General features: G+C 35.3%; 2 protein-coding genes across 3 annotated transcripts; both read left to right on the top strand.

Moving 5' to 3' along the window:
• The first annotated feature begins 2,248 nt into the window (after positions 1-2,248).
• Positions 2,249-5,339, top strand: LOC122135089 (succinate dehydrogenase [ubiquinone] iron-sulfur subunit, mitochondrial-like). Its single transcript, XM_042713191.1, has 8 exons — positions 2,249-2,425; positions 2,999-3,138; positions 3,286-3,371; positions 3,649-3,785; positions 3,912-4,028; positions 4,132-4,233; positions 4,402-4,524; positions 4,916-5,339. Exons 1-8 carry the CDS (start codon positions 2,363-2,365, stop codon positions 4,994-4,996), a joined length of 849 nt encoding a protein of 282 aa, XP_042569125.1. The 5' UTR covers positions 2,249-2,362; the 3' UTR covers positions 4,997-5,339.
• Positions 5,340-5,491: 152 nt separating this feature from the next.
• LOC109072243 (polyamine-transporting ATPase 13A2-like) lies at positions 5,492-19,988 on the top strand. Of its 2 annotated transcripts, none has more exons than XM_042713189.1 (29): positions 5,492-6,027; positions 8,137-8,234; positions 8,308-8,475; positions 8,600-8,658; positions 9,273-9,342; positions 9,428-9,507; positions 9,590-9,667; positions 9,751-9,820; positions 9,995-10,129; positions 10,223-10,289; positions 10,379-10,510; positions 10,611-10,772; positions 11,430-11,540; positions 11,655-11,701; positions 11,881-12,069; positions 13,128-13,334; positions 13,768-13,875; positions 14,192-14,348; positions 14,463-14,574; positions 15,518-15,642; positions 15,821-16,005; positions 16,135-16,227; positions 16,343-16,422; positions 16,622-16,774; positions 17,482-17,578; positions 17,697-17,920; positions 18,670-18,821; positions 19,336-19,508; positions 19,593-19,988. In XM_042713189.1, exons 1-29 carry the CDS (start codon positions 6,009-6,011, stop codon positions 19,758-19,760), a joined length of 3,519 nt encoding a protein of 1,172 aa, XP_042569123.1. In that variant the 5' UTR covers positions 5,492-6,008; the 3' UTR covers positions 19,761-19,988. The 2 variants fall into 2 exon arrangements, with proteins under 2 accessions (XP_042569123.1, XP_042569124.1); XM_042713190.1 differs by lacking the exon at positions 5,492-6,027 and adding an exon at positions 6,776-7,145.
• The last annotated feature ends 118 nt before the right edge of the window (positions 19,989-20,106 follow it).

The following is a 20,106-nucleotide window of genomic DNA, read 5'->3' as shown; positions in this document are numbered from 1 at the left end:
GTTTTGGGATGTGTAATTTCTCAACGACTGAAGGTGGTGTGCATGGAACAATCACATAACATTCATGCTGAGGGGAAATTTCACCTGGAAAATTTACGATTAATGACTCATAAAACAAGTAGAATTCAAACTAAATATTGTATAGCAACAAAAATCTGTCGAAATGACATGCCTGTCGCTGTCAAATGATAACTGCTGTGTTTAAAACAGTTCTAATGCTGTATTAGGTAGAAAAAAATAGTATGATGAAGTGATAGACACTTTGATACTTTCAGTTAAGAACAACTGATATGATATGATATTGACTGATATGACAAGATTTTTTTAACGTTTTTGAAAGATATATCAGTGTTATGCACCAAGGCTGAATTTATATGATTAAAAATGCAGTAAAACAGAATTTTTGAAATATTATTACAATTTAAAATAACTGTTTTCTATATATTTTAAATTGCTGTTTTTTTTTTTTTTGAAAAATATTATTTTTTATGATTATTGCTCCAGTCTTCTGTGTTATTTGATTTTTTGATTTCTATTCTAATATGCTGATTTGGTGCTCAAGCAATAATATAAGATAAGAACCATCATTAGTATTTGACCACCAGTAATAACTGATTATAATTGAGCATGAAATCAGCATATTAGAATGATTCCTAAAAAAAAACGACTGCTGAGAATTCAGCTTTCCCATCATAGGAATAAATTACATTTTAAAATATATTCAAATTGAAAACAGTTCTTGTAATAACATTACCGTTTTTGTAGTATTTTTCAAATAAATGCAGCCTTGGTGAGCATAAGAGACTTTTAACACTACATATATTTGACATTGATTTACACTGATTGACATTAAACCACATAAGGCTATAAATGTGCTCTGTTTTGGGTGGGAAATTAAATTTCTGAAATGTTTAACTTGACTGAGGACACTGACGGATTTAAATAAAATCCTTTCCACTTTGCCTCAATATACCCTACAGTGGCTCATAAGGTCAAAGGGATTTGTTAGAAGCTCTTCTGGCAGAAGTGGGACTCACTTGACAGATAAACGTGGACTACTCCACTTGAGGCCTGAGTAAGATTGCTTTTGATCCAGGAGTCACTGCAGATCTCTGGAAATGAGACAAGACTGATGAACACCATTCCTGTTTTACCTTGAAGGGATGTTTTAATGCTCCTTCAACCGTAATTCTTGATGTCTCTCAAACTAGCGAGGAAAACCTCACTCAAGATCGACTAGCATCTCGGGAACTCTATAAGATTAAATACATGTAGGCCAGTTTTCCGCTGTTATAGCCATGGCAAAGTGGCGGAGCTTGTAAAAACAGCGGACTGCTATGTAATTGTGCTTTGTTCCTATGGGTTTATCTTTTAAATGATGTCAAATGAGTTTTAAAATGCTTTCTACCCTGTTTTCCCTTCTAAAGTGATTTTTTTTTTCAGCAAAAACCTGAATAATTGTTTGCACTAATGTTTTCAGACAGGTTAAGCAACAAAATACTAAGATAAAATGAACCACATCACAGTGCTCAAAATAGTTATAAGCTATGAATATCTGTGGGCCTATAGCCTAAATGAGTATTCTTAAAGAAACAGTTCCCCCAAAACTGATTTGAGGTTTTGACCTGCATGGCACCTATGACTATTTCTCTAAATGTAATCAGTTTCTGAATAACAAAGATTAAATATGTCAGACGTTTCATAACTATTATGACAAAGGCCCCGAAATATGCAGCATTGTGGTAAATGTATGCTATAGTTCTCAGTTTAGTTTAATTATGCCTATTAATGTTTAGGGCTGTTTAGGTTTTTATTCTGCGAAACCTGACCTTTGTTGATCCTCATATCATAACATAAACAGATTGTGGCATTTGCATCTGCTTATGATTTTTCGTATGGATTTTCAATATCAGCCGCTGTTTCCAGAACAGTTTCTTTTTTCATAGTTGAAGTCATAGGGGATCTCACACGAAATGTATAACATTTAAAATAATAATAATAATAATACAATTAAGGTATTTATCTTTTTATTATTATTTAGCCTATATAAGCAAAAAGAGCTGATTAAGTAAAAATAAAATTAAAAAAACTCACCATTTACATTTTTTTTTTTTAAATTTTCATGACTTTCCCATGCATGGAAACCATAATGTTTCCAAGCTTTCCATAACCGTGGGATCCCTGAAAGACGCTTCAGCTTCATGTATCGTTGCATACGAGTCTTCTTGTCGCTCTTTATTGACGGAGGACAAATTCACGCCCAGCTGGCTTTAGGAGGAGGAGCGGATAGCAGCTCACGTTTCTGAAACTGTTGAAGCCGTTTACGCGAAGAAACTCCTACATAACAACACAGAAGTGGAGGATGTTCGCTTGCAATTCTTTTACTCGCAGCGCTGTTGCTTTCAGCAAATGTAGGACGTTGGCGGTAAGTTGTGTACGAATCCGCATCTGTCAGCATCTTATGCGTGTGTAAGGTGAAAATGTATGAGACCATCGTGATTTATAAGGAAGTTCTCGTTGTAGGGAATTCGCCAAGTGTGAATTGTTAGCTGACAGATCAGGCGTTTACCTGTTTAGTCATGTTACTTAACCGCTGTTTTTTTTTTAATTCTCAGTAACTGATCTTCTAGTATGGAAGAGTATTATTGAACCTCAATTGTACATGTGAGTTGAGTAACAGGGTGATATAACTCCCGCACACTTCTCTATTACACCTAGAGGTGGCGCTGTAAAAAAGGTGATTCGCTTATACCAGTGGCTTCATTTTTTTTTTCAGAACAAAGACCCCTTTGATAAAAAGACATCGGCATATTAATGTATTTACTTACTCGACAAAGCCATGAAAATAATATAGAGTCATCTGTTTTAATTTTACCGAATATATTTTAAGGTTGGGGGGGATGCAATGTGTTTTATTTATGTAATGTCAGTGAACTCTGCATTGAGCATCGCCTGTCTTTTGTTGAACTCATCTTTTGCTTTCCTCTCTCTACCCCAGCTGGTGCGATATGCCCAGACAGCAGCTGCCCCTGCCGCTGCCCCTGAGCCAAAAATAAAGAAATTTCAGATTTACAGATGGGACCCTGACACCCCTGGTGACAAGCCCCGCATGCAAACCTATGAGGTTGATTTGAACACGTAAGCACCAGATATTTACACAGACGTTATAGTCATAACCGTTTACTTGGTTGATTTGATATGGTGTGCACCAGATATTTACACAGACGTTATAGTCTCCTCTGTTAGTACGTTATAGTCATAACCGTTTACTTGTTCTCATCCTAGATGTGGTCCAATGGTTCTTGATGCTCTCATCAAAATTAAAAATGAAATGGACCCGACACTCACCTTCAGACGCTCGTGTAGAGAGGGTAAAAAAAATTACAATAGAATTAAAAATAAATACATTTTACTCTTTTGAGCACAAAAAAATACATCAAGTCTGTGTCCTGTCAAAGAAACAGTTCACCCAAAAATGAGAATTTGCTAAAAGTTTACTCACCCTCAGGCCATTCAAGATGTAGATGAGTTTGTTTCTTCAACAAAACAGATTTGGAGAAATGTAGAAATTTTTGGGTGAACTATTCCTTTAATATTTTACATCATTATGACAGAATGTGATTTAATTTCTCTGTATATAATTTACAGGTATCTGTGGCTCGTGTGCTATGAACATCAACGGGGGCAACACCTTAGCCTGCTTAAACAAAATAGATACAAATACCAGCAAAGTGATGAAGATTTACCCCCTGCCGCACATGTATGTTGTGAAAGATCTAGTCCCTGTGAGTAAACCACAGTTAACTGAAAACCCCAGCGACAACATATGATAATATAAGTATTTATTTGTCAAATAGAATGAACCTAAATTTTTCAAACTGATCCTACGCTCATATTTCCTGTTGTTTTAGGATATGAGCAACTTTTATGCACAGTACAAGTCCATCGAGCCATATTTAAAAAAGAAGGATGAGTCACAGCAGGGAAAAGAGCAGTACCTCCAGTCAATCGAGGACCGCCAAAAGCTGGTTCGAGACCCTCCTCTGAATATTCTGCTGATTTTGTTAGTGTGAAGGATGATTGTGATCTTTGCTAATGATTTTTTAAACACACTTTTTCCCGTGCCCATAGGATGGTCTGTATGAATGCATTCTGTGTGCATGCTGCAGCACTAGTTGTCCTAGTTACTGGTGGAATGGAGACAAGTACCTTGGTCCAGCTGTGCTCATGCAGGTATTTATTTTCCCATATAGCACTGCTTATATGGACAATAAACAGCCATTTATCATTGTTGATTAATTTTACAATAATAAATCTACCAGTTAGTCTTCATTAGTCTGGATCAACATTGATTTTACATCTTTGCCCTCACATCTCTGCTGTTTTGCATCCAATTCTCAGGCGTATAGGTGGATGATTGACTCTCGTGATGACTTTACAGAAGAGCGTCTGTCCAAATTACAGGACCCTTTCTCCCTCTACCGCTGTCACACAATAATGAATTGTACAAAGACATGTCCCAAGGTATGCCATCTTCCCATTAAACTGGAAAGCAACACTTTACTTAGATGAACTAGACTCTCTGTTATTGGAAATTAAGGGACAGTCCATCCCCTAAAAAAAATTTAATTTACTTATCATCATCATTTCTAAATTGTGTGACCTGCTTTCTTATTTCGAACATTAAAGAAGATATTTTAAAGGATGTTGGTAACCAAACGTTTTTCATTTCTCATTAACTTCTATTGTGTGGACAAAAACTACAATGGAAGTCAATGGGAGCAGCCGTAACTGTTTGGATGTCATTTTTGGGTGGACTATCCCTTTAAATAAATGTTTGTTTGCACTAGCTTATGTTTTGTCTCCCTTTTTTTCTGTATTTCATTGAATCTGTTCTGTCCTCTCTTCTGTTTAGGGACTCAATCCTGGAAAAGCCATAGCAGAAATTAAGAAAATGATGGCGACTTATAAAGAAAAGAGATTGTCTGCCATCTGACTTGTAAATGCGGAAAATATCATGTACTTGGTTTAAATGATTGTGTGAGTTCAGCATGGAACGTTCGTTAATATGGGATATTTCGTTTTTATATCGTTTGATAGTGGAGAGACCTACATTTACTTCTAATGAAAAGTAAATCTACAACAACACCTGCTTTTCATTTCCATTTTAACCTGATTGTAGTTATACTGTACATGAATATCTGAATCCAGGAACCTGTCAAAATGGCATAATATTTATCATACAATAGCTGTCTGTCTTGTGTCCTAGATTGTCTTTGTGTGTTGGATTCTCACTGTACACGTGATGCTCTATACTTGCTATAAAAGATATACAAATATTTGCATGTTTAACATCACACTCATGTTTCCAATTATGATCTGCATAGGTTAGAAAGACTTTTTTTTTTTTTTTTTTACTGAAGACGTGGAGTGTATGCTTCTGCAGAATAAATTAGATTTAGAGAAGGCGATGTCCTCGAGGTGGCGGTGTTGGATGGGTGAGCTGACAAAAGATCGTAAAGGAGGAAAGAAAGACTACTCCTGCGTTTCATTCGGAAGGGCTCATCCCTATGCCCTAATCACTTCAAAGGGTTCACCCTCCGGAGTGAGAGCTTTGAAGGGTGTAGGGGACCAAAAAACTGTTTTTTTTTAAGCGCCCTCCTGTGTCATAATCACGTGCACACACGGAGGCGCCCTCCTCATACAAAGAATCTGCGCAAAGGATCATGGGAGCCCGAAGTATCAATTGTACTTCATTCCGAAGGGCCCTTTGAAGTGGCCAGCTGTGAGCACTTCGGTTTGGAACGACCCTTCAGTATGGTGGCCATGATTGTTTTCACTCCGAAGTGTGCTTTGGAGGGCGATATATCCCGTTTATAACGCACCGTCCGGCGTCACATTCAGAGAACTGACACTTGAATCAGAAACTTAGCTTCTGCGGTAGTGTAATAAAAATTATGGCCCTAGAATAAAAGTATGGGCTTTAGCCTTCACCCTGTTGCTCATAGATGGATTCGCCAGGTATGGGTAAGTGCATTTCGCCTGTGCAAGTGAATAAAATGCCACTAAAGCTGAGCTCGTGAATCAACCGCATCCCATAGGTCTTTTGAAGATTGCAGTTTAATCTTTAATTTGATGTATTTACAAGCTGAAAATTTCTTTCGCATGACATATGAATAAAGCTGGATATCTAACATTTGTTGAGTTGATCTGATCGTTCAACGTCAAGAGCAGAACGTGCACTGCTTTCGAAATCTTATTTTTATTTTATCTGTAGACTGCTTTTGTTTTAGTCGTGTTCAATGCATGACGTCAGAAAGTTAGATTAATTTGGATTTTAATAAGATAAAACAATATCTGTGTGTGTGTACGAAACAGGCTTAATTTTACATAACACAATGGGCTTCAAACATTTTATTAAAATGTCCAAAAAAATGATCAGAGTTATGTAAATATATTAGTATTATATAGGTATAGGTTCTAAACACTGATCTATATATGATCTGTATATGTTCTCTATTATAGATCAGTGGTTCTAAATCACTTTATTTCTAATAACTGATCATTGCTGTTAAACAATAATAATAATAATTTTCTATTAAACTTATTCAAGACTGAAAACCTAATAAAAATCTGTTTGCACATACATATTGCTTAATTGAATTTATTTTTTTTTTCTTTGCTTCGGTTTAACGTTACCTGAACGGGAGCATTTCCTGTGCAGTCCGTAACTTTTTTGTGTTTAAAATGTACAAAATTTCTATAATAAGCGAGTACACCATGAATCCATTTTCCAAACCGTGTTTTTGGCTTATCCTGAATCTCTACGGTACACCTATATTAAGTGTTTATATTCGGACTATTTAAGACGTTTAAGACTACTTAAGGAGTAGCCGGTACCTGCGTGATTCGTCATAGACATAAACAGAGAGAAGTAGCTCCGGCTAAAAAGTTCTTCCGCAAGACGCACGCAGTTCTGTTTATTAACCGCTAGAGCGCCAAAAGTTACAGACTGCAGCTTCAGGCTTTACTGTAATGTTGTAGATATTTCAGCCAAAGTAATCTATAATGTCGTAGACAAGTCTTGTGGTGAATATTTTTGGAAGTTTTGCTAGGAACTTGCATCAGGGAAAAGACCAAAAGTGGTAAGTTCTTTTGAAAAAATATTTAGAAAAATACATCAGTACAGTTATTTGTTTAGCACATATAAAGTTAGTTTTAAATAGTAATCGTTTCAGCTGTTAGAACTGCCTGAAACTCTAAAAAGGCATATTTGACATTATGTGGAGTCAAAGTCAGTTGATAAATAATGTGTTGAAGGGGGTATTATGTTTCTAGCACATTTACTGCTTGATATTTCCTCTGGACTCTTGTCTTCTCTGCTGTACTGAACCTGTATTTCAAGCTCTGTGTCTTATACCTGCTAAAAAGATTCTTTAAATAGCTCAGTATTTTATTGTATTGGCCAATTTCTGCTGCTAAAATAGTTAATTTCTTATGAATATCGTTCAGCCCAGCTTTTTACATATTTCATACAAGTGTTTCAACACAGTGTATGTCGAAATTATGACTTAACACCATTAAATCTTTGAACGTCAAAAAAAAAAAATAATCAAGTTGTTTGATAAAAGTTTGTTGTTTCGTGGTTTTTCAGTTTTATTTGAAGGAAGCACTTGTAATGTAAAAGTCAGCATTTTTTGGTTGTGTAGAAACATCACAAAGCAAGCACATGACCTGAAAAAAAAGAGGAAAAAGAAGTTTTCAGTTTGCTTCTTTCAGTTTAAAATTCTCCATGACTTGGATAAACTCCAGACTCACACAAGTTTCACAGCCTTGACCTTTTAAAACCTCTTTACAAACCTTTCTTCACAACTTATAAATGCAAATAGCCATTTCATGCATTTTTCACAGCTTGAAAATGACGATTTGCCAGCATGTTACTCACAACGTGGATGTGTTTGAGCTCAACATTACAATCAGTGTCATATCCTACTGACGTCAGGTGGAAGAGTCTATTCTTGTATTTACAAAAAGGGAGTGTGCACTACACAGGTTATGTAGTGTGTTTGCACTTATGGCTTAGTGCATTTAAGGAGCTACTGCTCAACAGGACCAATTGCGGATCTTGTCTTTTAGGGAGCTGTGGTCCAGGGCTGGATGGGGTGACCTCCGCAGACACAGAACCCCTCATAAAGGATCCGAGACCCAAGGAGCTCAGTGCCGTCTCACATATGGTACTTGGAAAAATACAAATGCGCTTCTTGTTACTGTAGAACTGATCATTTTATCATGTGATTTGTTTCTCAGGATGTTCAGGGGTACAAATGGGTATGCTGGAAGGTGTGGTTGTGTCGTATTGGGGCGCTATGTTCTTTAGGCCTGTTACTAGTGCTCTTCAACTGGCGCCCTCGCCTCGGCATCCTGGCCCGCTGCAGATCCTGTCCCATTTCAATGGCGGATGTTTTACTATTAAAGGTATTGTTTTACTGAGACATTAGATACTGGTTGTTAAAATAATTTCAAGTGGGGGAAGAATATACAGTAAATCACATCTTTTCCAAAATAAGGAAGGATATTATTTTTTTTTTTGTTATGACAGGACCGATATGGACAGCATTTTGTTGTAGATGTGCTTACAGAGCAGATTGAGGAAGGCAGGTGAGACCCACAGTACATTTATTACTCATGCTTTTCCTTTTTTGTATTTATGAATTTCTTTCAGTTTCCTTTAGAAAGGAACCAGCCGCTTGTGTTAACTCATTCTTTGCATTTTAAAAACTTTAAAGTGTTTACTAAAAGTTGTGAGGGCGCAAACCTATAACATAGCACTATATTTAGATCTATATTTAGATTTATACAAATATTGAAAATTTTTTTTTTTTTTAGCTTGAATAATTTAATGTAACAATCTGATTTCAGAGTATTGAATCTAATTTTAATTCATTCTAATCCCATTAAATTATTTTTCATTGTGACATTATTTTCATGACAGTTAAGCACTTTCTCACCTAAATTGTCATTTCTGTAATGTGGGAAAAATTATATAATATTTAAGTGTGAAAATATAATTATAAATAATTTTAAAGGTATTTCTGTGTCATGTTAGTGTTTGTTGTACTCAAAATAATTTATCAATAATAATTTATTTAAAGCAAAATTTGTTTATTTTACTGTATTTATTTATATATAATATTAATTACCATACATATTTAAATGATTTTCAATAACATTTATAGAGCCATTAATCAAACTCTTCTGTTGAACTTTTCCAGTTTGGAGTTTGCAGTAGGAGAGGCAGATGAGAATGAATGGAGAGACACTGTGCAGCTACACAGTGAAAAGGTAACATAAGGGCAGTCAAAAAAGATGGTGTAATGTACATTTCGGTTCCATTTGCTTGATCGTGTCTTGTTTTTCTTCCATCTAGAAAACACAGCTCAGATACTATGTGTTTGAGGGCATGCGCTACATATGGATTTCCAGGAAAGGAGCCTTTTGCAAAGCAAGGTACTGTTTGATATTTATGTATGTATTAGTTTACTTTAAGCTGCCTGAAATTGTGTGGTAGTAAATGATCTTCTGTCTACAGCATTCTCACTGAAGGCTGGACCTGCGCTTACTTGCATAACCAACAACAAGGACTGAGTAAAGCAGACCAAAGCACAAGGCCTGTACACTTTCAGTGCCTATATGACCAATGAACATAACTGTTTTTTCCTTTGTATGCCTTACACATTCTTTGTCCTACAGGAAGCAGATTTTTGGGGCCAATGTCATTGATGTACCTGTGAAGTCTTACTTACAGCTTCTCTTTGAGGAGGTAGACCTGTTCTCTATTACTTTTTTTTACCACTATAATGATTTAAAAATACAGTGAAATCAATACCTTGCAATTATAAACAGTGTGTGTTGATTAAACATCATCATTCCCGGGATTTTTAAGTGAATGCTTTGTGAAAGGTTCATATATTGATTTGCTCTGTATTTTTTTTAGGTGCTCAATCCGTTCTACATATTTCAGGTGTTCAGCATCATCTTGTGGATGTCAGACAGATACTATTATTATGCTGCTTGTATCCTAATCATATCCTTGATTTCAATCAGTGTGTCTCTTTATGAGATTCGTAAGGTATGCAAATATTATTTGTGCATTCAAGTCGTCAGAGCTCTTTTGTCGTATCGTGAATTGAAATAGTAAGTAGATGTTTATATGTCTGTGCAGCAAAGCACCACTCTCCGCCGCATGGCGCGGTTGATAGTGAACGTGACTGTGCGTAGAGACACGGGAGGTAAAGATGTTCATCAAACGCCAGAAATAGGCACAGTGTTTTTAATGTGACTTTGTTTTTTGTGCAAACATGTTTGTTTGTTTTTCCAGAGGAGGAGTGTGTGAGCTCCGAGGAGCTGGTTCCAGGGGACTGTATTGTGATTCCAGCCGAGGGTTTGCTTCTGCCTTGCGATGCTGCCCTGCTGGCAGGGGAGTGCATGGTGAATGAAAGCATGCTGACTGGTGAGAGAATACAGACCGCCTCTGAAATTGTGTATTGCACTAATTCTATGTGCATTAAACATTTTTTTCTGTTTTCACTTCACTCTTCACTCACTGACAGGTGAGAGCATACCAGTGATGAAGACGTCATTGTCTGTGTCTGAAGCCACATACAGATCAGAGTCTCAACCCAGACACACTTTATTTTGTGGCACACAGCTCATCCAGGCTAAAGGAGGCGGTCCTGCTGGGAATGGGGCCATTGCTGTTGTAACATGCATAGGTGACTTACATTTACAATACATTGTTTTGTTGTTGTTGATTATACACTACTGTTCAAAAGTTTGGTCTTTGTTTTGAAAAGAAATTAATACTGGTGTTGTGCAAGGATGCGTTCAATTGCTCAAAAGTGAGGTAATGTTACAAAAGATAACTATTTCAATAGTATATCCGGTTCTTTTGAACTTTCTAATCATCAGAAAATCATGAAAAAATGTATTATGGTTTCCACAAACATATTAAGAAGCACTACTGATTTCAGTATTGATAAAAATAAGATATGTTTCTTGAGCACCAAATCACATATTAGAATGAACTCTGAAGGATTGTGACTGAAGACTGAAGCAATGGCTGCTGAAATTTCAGCTTTGCCATCACTGGAATAAATTACATTTTAATATATATATATATATATATATATATATATATATATATATATATATATATATATAAAACAGTTATTTTAAAATGTAATATTATTTCCAAATATTAAAATTTTTACTGTATTTTTATTAAACGAATGCAGCCCTTGGTGAGCATTAGAGGCTTCTTTCAAAAACTTATTTTAAAAACAATCATCAAGCCATAAAATTACTTTCATTTTTAATTTCTTTTGTTGTTTTCTCATGAAATCAACGTAACTTTCGTTTATGTTCCTCAGGGTTTTTTACTGCCAAAGGAGACCTTATTAGCTCTATCCTCTACCCTCAGCCATTAGACTTTCGCTTCTTCAGGGATGCTATGAAGTTCCTACTGTTTCTAGGACTTTTGGGTAAGTTGGGTTATTTGCAAACTTAATGTATGTATATGATATAATGACATTTGTTTCTTTTAGACTCATAATGCAGAATGTGGGCCTTCATTGATGTGAATGTCTATATTTCAGCTCTGGTCGGCACTATTTATAGCATTGTGATACTTTTAAATAGCAATGTAAGTATTTTTAAGTACATATTTAAATTTGTCAAAATTATTTTAGTTTTTTTCCCTCTAATGTAGAGTTCTTTCACTACATCAATTTGGATTTAGATGCTTTCATCCTCAATAAAAAGCTGTTGAATTATTAACAAATAATTACACTTCAGATTCTTTTCAATTTCTTTGTGCATCAGACAACCTGGCAAGAGGTAGTCATCCGGTCTCTGGATATTGTGACAATAATAGTTCCACCTGCTCTTCCGGCTGCTATGACTACAGCCACTATCTATGCCCAGAGTCGTCTGAAGCATCATGGGGTATTCTGCATCAGCCCACCTCGCATTAATATCTGCAGCAAGATATCACTTTTCTGTTTTGATAAGGTGAGAGAACAAGGTTTCTGGAGATCCATTGAGGGGAACAGTCTTTATTGTTTCATTAAAAATGCTGTGATGATTCATATCTTGAAGATGGATAGTTAAGCTCAAGTTTTAAGATTAAATATTTGCTTAATGTTATATTTGGTTATTTAAAGCCTAAGCTTCAGGTTGTTAAAATAAACTTTGTTGGATTACTCAGTGCAGAGTACATCATCCGTGCCCTGGGCTAGACCAATAGACAGCTTATTTCCTTTACTGCCAGTTTGTGATAACTCCCAGTGCTACTTCATTTTGACACATAATCTAGTTAACATGGATAGGTTTATTGACTAGATTATTAACTTGGATTGCAGTTTATTTTTATAAATTATAATTATTATTTATGTTTCGAAATATTTTTCTAGAATTCTCCATCCATATTCATTTCACACTGCGCAATATTGGTTCTAGTGAGCAAAAAGATTATGCAAATAATTTAAAATGACTAAATCTTTTAAAATAAACTATACTAAAAGAAGGTCATATTTTATGGTAGGTAAATGTAATAAAAAAAAATTCTTCGAGGTGGTTTTCCAAAGCAAAAATGTTACACCCTTTCCACCAAGAAAAATATATATTTTTTTAAATTCTTGTCATCCCTTCATTATTAACCATATTATTGGCGTCTTGCCTGCAGCATGTGCTTTCAAATTGAAGAAAATGGGTTTGTTAGAGGTTACATTGTGCCACAGAGGGTTAGCCATGACCGATAAAGATCTCTGCTGCTGTCTTGCTAAATATCAAGATCCTGTCAAGTGAATGAGAACTCCCTATATGTGCTCCAGTCAAACATCCTCATCACACTGTATATATATATTTTGTGTCAGCGACGACTGCTCAAGTCATTTGTTTATAAAGGTGTTCCTGTTGACCTTTCAGTGTTTTTAATGCCATTTTAAAATTAAGTTAGACAGTCAGACATATTGTGTCTGATTTTCATTTGGTTCAGTGAAAGTTGTGACAAAAGATGGCAAAGTTTCTATGTGTTGTTATTAAAAACTGACTGAATGTGATTGTTTCAGACTGGCACTCTTACGGAGGAGGGTCTGGATGTGTGGGGCGTGATGGAAGTGAGTGGAGAAGTATTTGGTGAGCTGGTCCCTGACCCTCTCTTTCTTCCTCCTGGACTGATGCTCTCTGCGCTTGCCTCCTGCCATTCTTTGGCTTTGCTGGGGGGTCAAGCACTCGGAGACCCACTAGAGCTCAAAATGATAGAATCCACTGGATGGGTAATGACTGCTTACTCAGAGTGTCTTTAAAGAGATAGTTCAGCCAAAAATGTAAATTCTTTCATTATCTACTCATCTTCATGTCCTTCCAAACCTGTAAGACTTAATTTCTTCTGTGGAACATAAAAGAAGATATTCTGAGAAATATCTGTGTTTTTTATCCATATAATGGATGTCAATGGTAACTTGCTGATCAGAATGAGAGATTTAGCAGAATGTTCCCGCTGCTCTTTCCAATACATTGAAAGTGAACAGTGACCAAGGGCTGTCAAACTTCAAAAGTTACATAAAGTTACTGTTATACTGGTTTGGAACAACATGATGGATAGTAAATAATTTTAGCGATTTACATCTCAAGTCTTTTACATATGACAGATATATGAATATGTGTTTTGTTTAATTGATTTGATGTCATCTTGCATGCAAATGACAGGAACTGACAGAGCCGGAGAATGAGATGGGACTTGATTCTGAATTTGGCAAACACAGAGTACTAGCAGTGATGAGACCCCCTGCATCTGAGCTCCCGTCACAAGGAAATGTATGATGATTCATATACAGAACAAGAAAATAGTTATTGGGTATGAAAACACAAGGAAATGACTTGAAACTTTGGGGCTTGATTATGAATTAGAAGATATTTTGAAAAAATATTTCAACTTTTTTGTCCATACAATTCAAAGTCAATGGTGTCTAGTGCTCTTTGGACCCCAACGTTCTTCCAAATGATCTTTTGTGTTTTACAGAAGAAAGAAAGTCTTCAGGTTTGGAATGGCCTGTGGATAATGTTCATTTTTGGTTGAACTCTTCATCCCAGACACTGCATAAGGATAACATGATTTTAATTTGTTTTTCAGTCCGTCAGTCAGCCAGTGGCAATCATACGGCGATTCCTATTCTCCTCTTCTTTGCAAAGGATGAGCGTGGTGACCGTTGGTCCAGGTGGAGCGTCTCCTGTTGCATTCATTAAAGGAGCACCTGAAATGGTTGCCAGCTTCTGCCTTAGAGAAAGTGGTGAGGACTTGTCCTGGTTCTTATATCACCTTGAGAAGAACGAGCAGGAGTATATGGAATACTGCCTATTTTTGCACTCAGTGGTGTTCTGTCTTTGTGCTCTCTTTGTTACAGTGCCTTCTCATTTTTCACCCACTCTCCGGGAGTATGCAAGCCAGGGCTTCAGAGTCCTTGGATTTGCTTACAAGCACCTCACTAAGGAGACCAACCTAAGCACTGTTGAAAGGTCAGCTGCTTTGTTTTATAAACAATACCATTCAAAGATTTAGGGTTGGTGAGATTTGTTAGTGTTTTTGAAAAAAGACTCTTATGCTCAGCAAGGCTGCATTCGTTTGAACAAAAATACAGTAAACACATTGTGAAATATTATTACTATTTTAGTATATTTTAAAATGTGATTTATTCCTGTGATGACAGCTGTATTTTCAGCAGCCTTTACTTCAGTCTTAAGTGTCGCATGATTCTTCAGAAATCATTCTAATATGTTGATTTGGTTCTCAAGAAACCATTATACTTTTTTCAGTATGAGTAAAAAGTTTTTAAAAAAGCATTTATTTATTTAAACATTATAATTGTCATTGCTGTCACTTTTTTAATTTATTACATCCTTGCTGAATAAAAGTACTAATTTCTTTTAAGAAATTGTCCTGATCCCAAAATTTTGAATGCTAGTGTGTTTAATTATTAATTATTTGTTATTATGATTATTATTGTTTTTTTAATTTTTTTAATTAAGTGACGTGACGTGCCAAGTATGGTGACACATACTCAGAATTCGTGCTCTGCATTTAACCCATCTAAAGTGCACACACACAGCAGTGAACACACACACACCGTGAACACATACCCGGAGCAGTGGGCAGTCATTTATGCTGCGACGCCCGGGGAGAAGTTGGGGGTTTGGTGCCCTGTTCAAGGGCACCTCAGTCGTGGTATTGCCGGCCCAAGACTCAAACCCACAACCCTAGGGTTAGGAGTCAAACTCTGTAACCACTAGGCCACAACTTCCCCTTATTAATGCATCCTTCTTGAATAAAAGTATTATTTTTGTAAAAAAAATTCTTACTCACCCCAAACCCCAAACAAAGTTCTTTCATCAAATATGATAGAAATTTCAAAATGGACAGATTCATTGCTACCTCAAGTTTACAGTAAATGTTTGCTTGTAGGGTGGAGGTGGAGAAAGACATGAACTTCCTGGGTCTGTTGGTAATGAAGAACCAGGTGAAGCCAGAGAGTGCAGAAGTCATTCGCACACTTAAACTGGCACAATTACGGCCTGTTATGGTTACAGGTACGTCCAAAAATAACAAACGTAATCTAAGAAAAACCTTATAGTGTGTGTTTAAAATTGTCTGGCCTAGTTGAATTGTCACTAAACATTCAAATTATTGTTTTTGTTGGCCTTTATAGACACACAAAAAAAATTCAAGTGAAAATAATTGATCATGCTGTTTTTTTGCTCTTATCAGGTGACAATATTCTCACTGCTGTGAATGTAGCACGTGCATGTGGAATGGTGCTGTCACATGAGAAGGTTATTTTTGTTCACGCATCGCCCCCTACCGCCAGTTCAGTGGCCTCTCTGCAGTTTCATCAAGGAGATGGTGCAGTAGCCACTATTGATACTCAGGACACTATTGATATTTCAGCACAGGTTTGCTTATTTGACCTTTTAAGTGCTTTACAGATATTACCACTGATATATCATGTAGTAATGTCTTATACAGAGTTTTTATTAATTCAGAAAAGCAAGGAGATTAATCTGTCTTCTTCCTGTACCATGGGTCTCTACCAGAACAGTGCCGGCTATCATTTGGCTATAAATGGAATGTCCTTTGCGGCACTTTGTGATCATTTCCCTGAATATCTGCCCAAGGTGACATAGATTAAATTTTAGAAATATTGATCCATTCCAGTTTTAGACTGGTGGAACCAGAGTTTTCAAGTGCATTTTCTGGAGATTAACAGTGCTCATTGTTTTTGTGATACAGATACTGATGAGGGGAACAGTGTACGCCCGCATGACCCCAGAACAGAAAACCCAGCTGGTAAAAGCACTTCAGAAACTCAAGTGAGTCCAGTATTTGAAATATGTGGTTAAATGTAGCGCCTATTGCTTGAGAATCATATGTATATAAATGACAACCAAAAATGTAGAAAGATTAAATATCATTAATAAATAACCAATGAATAAAGTAATCTTGTTGGAATTTATTAGCAGGGCTTTGTAAAACTGAAAATAACACCCATATCTTCTGACTCGCATGCAGTTACAGGGTGGGCATGTGTGGTGATGGAGCCAATGACTGTGGAGCACTGAGGGCTGCAGATGTCGGTGTGTCATTGTCTGAGGCTGAGGCCTCTGTGGCGTCTCCTTTCACATCCAAGTCTGACAACATTAGCTGCGTGCCTCTACTCATCAAGTACATTTCACACTTTTACCATTCCTATGCATGGATTTTAATATCCATAAATTGGATAATAAATATTGTGTTTTTGGCTTAAGGTATTATAATAGGGTCAGTATTTGTATTAACCATATATAATTTAATCAATATATATGTATTTTATTTATTATAATTGTATTTTTTTTATATTATAATTTGTTGTTGTTAATTACTTTTAATTAACTATTGATATAAGCTATTATAATAATATCAATATATAATGAAGCCATTGTTTTATAATTTTATATACTTTTATATAAAACTAATAACAGTAACATTAATACAAGTAAACATTAAACAATAATAATTATTATTATTTTAAATTGGATATTGTATTCTTGATTATTGTTATAACATCAATATATAATAGCCATTTATATGCATTGATATAATAATAATAATGATATTTTATTGTTTTTATTATTAATTATAACAATGATGATGATACTTTAATAAATAATTAATAATAATAGTAATAGTAGTCTTTTTAATTGGATATTGTATTCTTGACTCAAGTCAAGTTGTTAATAATATCAATGTATGATGCATAATGAAGTTATTTATTAGTATTTATATTTATTAATAATAATAATAATTCAATTATGATGGTAATGATTATTACTATTATTATTTTATAACAAAATCTAATGTCTTGTTTGAAATAAAAAAAAAAATGTAAACAGGGAAGGCAGGTGTTCACTGGTGACGTCATTCAGTCTTTTCAAGTACATGGCCTTGTACAGTCTGATCCAGTTTGCCTCTGTACTTATTCTCTACACTGTGAGTGTTTGCCTGTCCTTTTTACTTGTTTTATCAGCTAAAATCAATATCCAAATATACAATTATGTAATTATGGCATTTTAACAATAATGTTTGTGAATTATTTTATCTATTATAGGAGAAAACAAACTTGGGAGACTTCCAGTTCCTCTTCTTTGATTTAGTTTTGGTGACTGTTTTGGCTATAGTGATGGGACGGGGAGGTCCCAGCAATGAGCTCCATCCCCAGCGCCCCCCTGCCAGTCTTCTGTCTCTGCCAGTCCTGTCTAGTTTACTGCTGCACACTGTGCTGCTGATCCTAGCCCAGGTGTCTGCCCTGCTTATCACTGTGTCACAAGACTGGTAAGCAGTTAACTAGTAATAATTTTGTCAGCCACTCTTAATTTAGTCTTACTCCTGTTTCAAATGTACTTTTTAGTTATTATCATATTAAGTCAGTCTTGTCAAGTTTTAGTCGACTAAATATCTGAGTGTTTTATTGTTTTATTTGTTCTGTTTTGTTAATTTTTAATCTAGTAAATATTTTTTTTTTTTGGTATTTTAATTGTTATGATTGTTTTTGTTTTGGAAAATTATTTTTACATTTCAGGTATTGCACTTTCAGCAATAAGCACAAACCAACAGAATGTGAACTCATATACATGGTTTATTTTACCTCATCTAGTATACTGATTTATTATAGGCTATTTAATATATAAATTAATATCAAAGACTTAGATATGTACTCTCTCGGTCTACATTATGAAAACTGGAAAAAACAAACAAAAAAATATTATAACTGCACACCGGAATGCTCACTTAGTAGAGGAATGTACAGCAGTCCACAATAATATTTTGTCTGCTTTTTTGCTATGAAAATAAAAAGAGATTTTTATATAGTTTTTATTTTTTTTAAATACATTTTATGCTCACTTAGTAGAGGAATGTACAGCAGTCCACTAGTAATTAAATACATTTTAGCCTTTGATCATTTTTTTTTTATCTATCAGTTATCATTTATTGACCTTACTGTCTCGTCATTTTTTTCATTATAGTTTTTGTTAACTTTACAACTAACACTTACATTTTTTTAACTCTGTGACTGTTTTCAGGTATGTGCCTCTAAATTCCACTGTGACGGGGGCTGCAAACTTGCCCAACATGGAGGACACAAGCATATTTACCTTAACTGGATTCCAGTATATCATGATGTCTATTGTGATAACCAAAGGATATCCTTACAAGAAACCACTGTATTACAATTGTGAGAATTTAAACTTTGACCTTGTTGTGCACAATTAGACCAGTTCAGCACAGCAAACATGAGCTAGTTTTACAGAAAATGCATAGACAATTCACCACAGACCTATTTCTCAATAGTCTTTTATTATAAATATAGGTTTTTATGAAGCAACATATAATAATGGAGTAAACAAATAACAGTTTGTTTGAAAAAAAGTTTCTATTCAGTAAATATGACTGAATCCAGATGATTTGAGCAATTTATAGCGTCACTCTGGGCTTTGAGTTCCATTTTATGTTGACTAATTACCATTTAGATGTAAATGTCTTTCCCCTTGTTATATATTTATATTACACATTGATCACCTTATAATAATATTATATAAAGAGGTATAGAATAAGTAATAATTTTCAATCTCTCAGTCCTGATTTTCAGCCATTTTTTTAATCATTATAGTGATTATTAAAGTAATTACTCACTGTGGCTGTGTCTAATATTTATGTTTAGCTTTTTTAATGTTTTTTGTTTCTCTTAGTTTTGTTTGTAGGCGCACTGCTGGTTTTCTTTGCACTTATGTGCTGGCTGGTTCTTTTCCGTCACACCATCATCCATCAACTGCTGAAGCTCTATGAAATCAACGATATGAGCTATAAACTACTGCTGATAGCTGTAGCTGCACTCAACTTCTTCATATGCTACTTGCTTGAGGTAAAGATAAATACATGTATTAACACATCACATCCGAAACATATCAGCCAATATCAGTAATTGCAAATTAATTTTTCTTCACAGAATCTTATTGACCGAGGTGCCCTGAACTGCCTTCACAACCTCAGAGGAAAACGTGAGTCCAAAAAGCAGTACAAACGTCTAGATGCCCATCTTGCAGGAACACCCTCATGGCCGCCCCTGAACCAGCCCTTGTTCCCAACACAGTGCTCCGTCATTGGTGTTAGCTAACACCTACCTCCTGCTTTAGAATTTCAACCTTCCCAATGCACATCCAGGGTTGCCAAAGATCTGATACCACCTCTCAGTGCACTAGTGAGGTATGCATACCAGGTGTCATCCTTGTCTGCCTATTATATATGGCACAAAACTTATCATACAGCAACAAGAATGGACTGTTAGTAATGGTGTTTCCAATACAAAACATAACTGAAGAATAAAAACCTTTGTAAGTATTTTGAAAGGGTCTTCTGATTAATTAAGAAAAAGGGTGGAAACATTTTTCCCCAGAATATGTAATATATTTACCAAAAAATATTTTTTATATATATATATATATATATATATATATATATAT

This window comes from Cyprinus carpio, chromosome A23, assembly GCF_018340385.1.
Source record: "Cyprinus carpio isolate SPL01 chromosome A23, ASM1834038v1, whole genome shotgun sequence".
Classification (NCBI taxonomy): Eukaryota; Metazoa; Chordata; class Actinopteri; order Cypriniformes; family Cyprinidae; genus Cyprinus; species Cyprinus carpio.
This window is presented reverse-complemented; position numbering and strand designations above follow the sequence as displayed.

Bases quoted from the DNA above. Each gene is read 5' to 3' on its own strand.
- LOC122135089 (XM_042713191.1), top strand. From the start codon at position 2,363: ATGTTCGCTTGCAATTCTTTTACTCGCAGCGCTGTTGCTTTCAGCAAA. The intron at 4,234-4,401 runs GTATTTATTTTC...TCCAATTCTCAG, and splicing joins GTCCAGCTGTGCTCATGCAG to GCGTATAGGTGGATGATTGA. The intron at 4,525-4,915 runs GTATGCCATCTT...TCTTCTGTTTAG, and splicing joins GTACAAAGACATGTCCCAAG to GGACTCAATCCTGGAAAAGC.
- LOC109072243 (XM_042713189.1), top strand. The intron at 9,343-9,427 runs GTAACATAAGGG...TCTTCCATCTAG, and splicing joins TGCAGCTACACAGTGAAAAG to AAAACACAGCTCAGATACTA. The intron at 13,876-14,191 runs GTATGATGATTC...TTTGTTTTTCAG, and splicing joins AGCTCCCGTCACAAGGAAAT to TCCGTCAGTCAGCCAGTGGC.